The following is a 5,746-nucleotide window of genomic DNA, read 5'->3' on the forward strand; positions in this document are numbered from 1 at the left end:
TAATATAGGGCATAACAGGTTGTGATAGTGGTTCGTGCGTTTTGCGGCTTGCCCTTTGCGGCTTGCGGGAGCCGTCGGGGACTTCGACGACTTCTGACAGTCATGTCAAGATACGTAGACGTCCCAGAATGCGTGCAAGGTTGTGCATAAGGTACTCCTGCAGGATTTTTTGGATCTTGCGCAGACGACAGGCATGGTGATCCTCTTAACACCATACGTAACCGACTACCTGCATGTAGAACTCGTGTGCAGTGCGCGGCCAGGATTCCAAAGGCAAGTCCTTCTGCAAACGGACGCAGTGGTGTTATAACAACTTTTACGCGAGGGCCCTTGAAAACTTAAGTTACGGACAAGTTAAACTTCGACGTCGCAAGCTCGACACGCAAGGAACATTGCCAGCAGTTACGGCCAGGAGGTCAACCAAACATACTTGTACACATTGAGGTGATTCCAGGGATTCCGCTTTAGTGTGGGCACTCTTACGTCGCCGAGCGGGGGCTTCGGCAAGAAACGCATACTAGACCCACCTGCAAGGAATGGAATAGCCTCAATGCGCGGCACAATGCTTTGTGCTCCTTGAAGTGCTTTCGCTGGCATTCCTGGTTACAGTACCATGCACTGTCGCAGGCCGCGCAGCGCAGCAGCTTGCCCGGTGCAACATTGCAGCAGGCCGCACAAGATACCCCAGTATTAACCACATGTGGTGGATCCATAGTTATACATGCCATGTTTTTCTTTGTCCACGCCCTGTTTCCACATAGATTGCCTGTCAAGTGAACCTTCAACCTTCCGACAAATGATCAGGATGCATCATAACTTAATAACACTTCCATATGATCGCCGAAAAACGCGACATGTGTAGATCCATTTAGACCTTCCTCAAGGTTTCGGAGCACCGGGTGAGAACCTGTCAACAACTATCAACTTCAGAGAGGCCAGAGCGTTCACATTTCGCTGTGAAAATTTGTAGGGTATTATGCTATTATCGTCTCCCCTATCGACTCCTTAATGCTGATCCGTCTGGCTTTAAGGTTGAGAGCCCTGGTAGCGCACTTCTCCCTTTAAATTCAAGGAATAATAGAATGGGGAGGCGTAAATAGAAGCCTACAGCTTTTGTGGTTGGCGAGTCGCAGGAGTTCCCTGCAGTGGCAGAGCAGGTTCGTCCCGCGGGACGAAAGGACCTCTCAGCTCAAGCTTCGCAAATGCTAACGCTCACGTTTGACACTCTTGAACCCTAAGTCCCAAGGGGAAATCCAATCGTCCATCCTTGAATACCTCAAAAGACTACACTATAACTCGACGGTTGTCCATACTGGTTGTCCATCCACCTTTTTCACTGTTGAACTTCCACTTGCGCAACGAACCCTCGCCTCGCTCCTCCCCATCGCCACCTGCTCCTCATAATCAGGGGTTCGAAACCGCCTATGTGCAAATTGGCGGCGTGTGCATCACCAATCACGGCCTCAGCCGGTCCCACGGCCCTAGCGGCAAGTCGCCGCATCAGGAACCGTGGCGGTCTCTGCCCCAACATCAACCGCGGCTGCGGGCCCCCCGGCGCGCTGATGCAGACAGCGACCGTGACGACGACGGTGATGGCGGCGACGGCTGCAGCAGCGACGTGCTGGAAGAGGATTTGCAGGACTACCTGGAAAATGTGCTGGGCGCTGCCGATATCGGCAGTAGCAAGCAGAGCGGTGCCGGTAGCAAGTCTCGTAGCAGTAGCGCAGGGCGCAGGCGTCCTGCCGCCGTCGCCGCCGCCACCTCCGCCCACGGTCCAGGTTGGCAACCCTGGCACACTCCCCCCCCCTTGTCCCATAATCTCCTACACCATGACTCTTAAGAGGTTCCTACGATTTCAAAAGACAATCATACACAGAAATACAAACAAATACATATGTACATATACATGTATATGTGTATATATAAAATGACAGCTCTTGCTGGGATACGTGCAGGCAGCAGTGACGGCGATGACAGTGACGGCGATGACAACGATGGGGAGGAGGGGGAGGAGGAGGGGGACAAAGTGGTCATGAGGGCTGTGGAAGGACTGGACAACGGAGAAGATGAGCAGAGAGAGGAGGAGGATGAAGATGAGGTTGAAGGAGGAGGAGAAGAAGAAGAGGAGGAGGAGGAGAAGATGAGGAGGTGCGAGGTGACACCGTGATGCATCAGTATACGCTTCACAGGCTGCTGATCCGGCTTTGAGGGTCGAGATCTGGACGAGTCAAGAGGGCGAGGAAGAAGGCGGCGGCCAGGGCAACCTGTATGAAGGTATGCATGGGCTGTACAACATGATCTTGTATGATGTGTTTGAGATATCCTTGTGGGTCTTTGCGAGACCCACAAGGATGGATCTGCACGACATGGCTGTACGAGTTGCTGGATAGCATTTTGAATCCGAGTCATTGCAATACTGTCCTATTCAACTGGAGCTTCCAGACATCAACAACAAAAGCAATGTTTGCACATAATATCGGTGTGAACCGATTGGTTACAGGACGGATTCGCTCCGTCAATGTCTGGGCTCTTATCAAAGTAACCTGGGCCGTGAGGCCTCACTAATGTTGACTCCTCGACACTGTGAACTTGGGCCATCAGGCCTCACTAATCTCAATTCCGCGACACCCCAAATCTGGGCCGTCAGGCCTCGCTAATCTCAATTCTGCGACACCCTGAACCTGGGCCGCGAACCTGGGCCATCAGGCTGCGCTAATGTAGACTCCCTGGCACCCTGTATCTGGATCCTCAGGCTTCGGTAATGTGGACTGCACGACATCCCGAACCTGGGCCGTCAGGCCGCGGCCCAGGCCCAATGTTGACTCCTCGACACTGTGAACCCGGGCCATTAGGCCTCGCAAATGTGGACTCCGTGACACCCCGAGTTTGGGCCATCAGGCCGTGCTGGCATCGACTCCACGACATCCCGAACCTGGGCCGTGAGGCCTCGTTAATGTTGACTCCTCGACACTGTGAACCCGGGCCATCAGGCCTCGCCAAAGGTGGACTCTGTGACACCCCGAGTTTGGGCCATCAGGCTGTGCTAATGTTGACTCAGCAACACCCCATATCTGGATCCTCAGGCAGTCCATGTTACTGCACAACATCCTGAATCTGGGCCATCAGGCCTTTTTAATGTCAATTCCATGAGCCATCAGGTCCACTTGGGTCACATCCACCCTCATAACTGATACCCACCAGGGCAGTTACATCCGTGGCATTCCTGGCTGTCTTAGCTGTCATCTGCAGCATCCCAGCTGTAATTCGGTGGCCTCTGAAATCTGTTAAAGGCCACTCAAGTCGTACCCAGCGGTTTTAGCGGCCCTTCTGAAGTGGACGTAACAGGGCCATCACACGCTCGCAAGGACCAAACCTGCTGGAAATAGCCCTAGATTTCCCCCCCGCCCCAGCCAACCCAGCCGCGACACAAGAGTGGGTGGCTACCGGAGAAGAGGTAGAGAGAAAGAAAGTGACAACGAAGTATTTACCTGCATATGGGCAGGCGGAATCTGGTGTTGTCCGAATAATGGGTGATGATGGCCCAGATGAGCACCAACCAGCCGCCACCGCTACACCTCAGATGGGCCATCAGGCCTCACTAATGTCGACTCCGCGACACCCCATCATGGGCCATCAGGCCTCCGCGACACCCCCAGCATGGGCCCTCCAGGCCCCTTCCCGTCGCATCCATGACACCCCAGCATGGGCCATCCGGGCCCCTTCCAGTCGCATCCGCGACACCCCAGCATGGGCCATCCGGGCCCCTCCCAGTCGCATCCATGACACCCCAGCATGAGCCATCAGGCCTCCACGACAATCCCAGCATGGGCGTTCCAGGCCCCTTCCAGTCGCATCCACGACACCCCAGCATGGGCCATCTGGCCTCACTAACGTCAACTCCGCAACACCCCAAAGCTGGGCCATCAGGCTTCACTCTGGCTGCATCCGTGACACCTCAACCGGGTCCCCCTGTATCAGTCCGGTCATATCTGCAGCACCCAAACCTGGGTCCCCGGCCTCACCAAGAATCGCCTGCACGACCGTCAGCACAAGGCACCCAGCCTGATTCCTGTTTTTTGCGCGGTATCTTCTCCTTCGTCATGTAGCCCTATGGGAATCGTATCCGTGACACTCCAGCTTGAGCCATCCAGTCTTGTTTAGATGTCATCTGCTGCATCCCGGCCGTATTCCGGTCACCTTCAGAAAGACTTCCTGAATTCCTCCCCGAATCAACCCCGCCGCCAGTTAAGGGCGGGTAGCCAAGAGTAAAGGGAGCACGAAAAGGTCAGCTCCACGGGATGGATGGCACGCCTGTGCCGACACCTGGCCCAGATGAGGTGGTTTATGCGCGTGGGCACACATTCGTGCTCGGGAGACTCAATTGTGGACATGGAGAACCTCCCGTTTCCTTTTTGGAATAGCGATGTTTTCTACTTGTGTGTAGCCTAAAGCATGTGCGCTGTAAGCGCGGTGTGGCAAGGAGCTTGTGGGGACCGCTCTTGCATGACAAACGCTAGTTCGGCGAGTTCAAGTTTCTCCCGGTCTCTCACTTACTCTGAGAATAATTTACAGATCTAAACTAAATGCACGTCTTGTAGTTGCGAGCAGCGCGCTGGCAAGGAAGCGGTTTGCGTCGCTCCAGGGCGGCGTCTCGTCTGGGCAGCTGCCCAGACCTGCAGGTGTCGCGGACGGTGTGCGGATGGAAACAATTTCCACTGTCTACGAATGCAGCAGCGAATTTGACGTCGGTAAAGGATGATGTAGACTAGGCTGATCCACAGCAGATTGTAGGCGACGTCGCGTCAAGAAGTTTGCGCGGCAGCAATCCGCGTTTCGGAAGTTATTGAGCCGCGCGTCAGAAAGGACGCCGAGTCGACTATAATATAAGGAGAAGATGATACGGGAAATTAAGGTATGAAGTGAGAGAAAGGGAGAAGCGGTGCGCCTACACACCGACTGTCTCCGAACGATGGCAAGATAGGGTCTGATCCTGGCCAAATAAACGCCTCAAATCTCTATCAAGCACCTTAAATCTCTTTAATAAAGACATACCTTTCACACTTCCTCTCCCACCAAATGCAACCTTCGTCTCACTTTCGACCCGTACAACCTTAGCAACCACCTTCACCGTACCCAGTACTTCTGAACAAGCCAAGGCCTGCCTTAGCAGCGTTACAAGAGAGGTCTGACCGGAATATCGTGTAATTCACAACACAATATATCTCCATATCTTTATTCAAACTCCTTGTGTATTTCAGGGTTATTTCATTTCGATTTCATTTGTAGTTGTGCGCCATGAAACAGCACCACGTTACTTTGGCGAAGCATCGTGCTCGGCCTTCGTCGATGCTAACATCCTGTCCCGTCCGCACACCGCCTGTAAGGTTGCCTGTCAGAGCTGCGTCGCCATGGCTGCCACTTTCCTTAACTTTAGCAGCTGCTTCTTCAAGCACAACATTCTCTTCAAGCGCCTATGTCACCAAGGAGGCGCGGCAGACAGCGTTTGGACTTGCCAAGGAGCAGGTGCGCTTTTCTCCTCTGAGCAACGGGATGAGCGAAGAGTGCCTCTAAATTTGAAGGATAACTGAAGGTTGTCTGTTTTTCATCTCCTACACCTTCGCCAATTTCCCCAGCCCTCTTGTCAACCTATGTTTGTTCACGTCTATCTACGTGCATGTCCTCCATGGTCCCTTATTCTGTGTCACCTGTAGGGGAAGAAGGGGAACACTTCTTCCCCTAAAGGGGA

The 5,746-nt window shown here is 53.7% G+C and overlaps 2 protein-coding genes across 2 annotated transcripts in view; one reads left to right on the plus strand and one right to left on the minus strand.

Moving 5' to 3' along the window:
• VOLCADRAFT_100836 (uncharacterized protein) overlaps positions 1-728 on the minus strand; it is a gene marked incomplete at both ends in the record, with an annotated part of 1,561 nt that extends 833 nt beyond the window's left edge. The window contains one exon of the mRNA XM_002959345.1: positions 528-728. Within this exon, the coding sequence (XP_002959391.1) occupies positions 528-728 (201 nt within the window). The remainder of the gene's footprint in view (positions 1-527) is intronic.
• A 1,199-nt stretch (positions 729-1,927) lies between these two features.
• Positions 1,928-5,746, plus strand: part of VOLCADRAFT_108590 (uncharacterized protein) — a gene marked incomplete at both ends in the record, with an annotated part of 11,101 nt that continues 7,282 nt past the window's right edge. Inside the window, 2 exons of the mRNA XM_002959344.1 lie at positions 1,928-2,148; positions 5,438-5,523. Coding sequence (XP_002959390.1) covers positions 1,928-2,148; positions 5,438-5,523 — 307 coding nt within the window. The remainder of the gene's footprint in view (positions 2,149-5,437; positions 5,524-5,746) is intronic.

The sequence above is a fragment of the Volvox carteri genome (assembly GCF_000143455.1).
Source record: "Volvox carteri f. nagariensis unplaced genomic scaffold VOLCAscaffold_167, whole genome shotgun sequence".
NCBI classification, from domain to species: Eukaryota; Viridiplantae; Chlorophyta; class Chlorophyceae; order Chlamydomonadales; family Volvocaceae; genus Volvox; species Volvox carteri.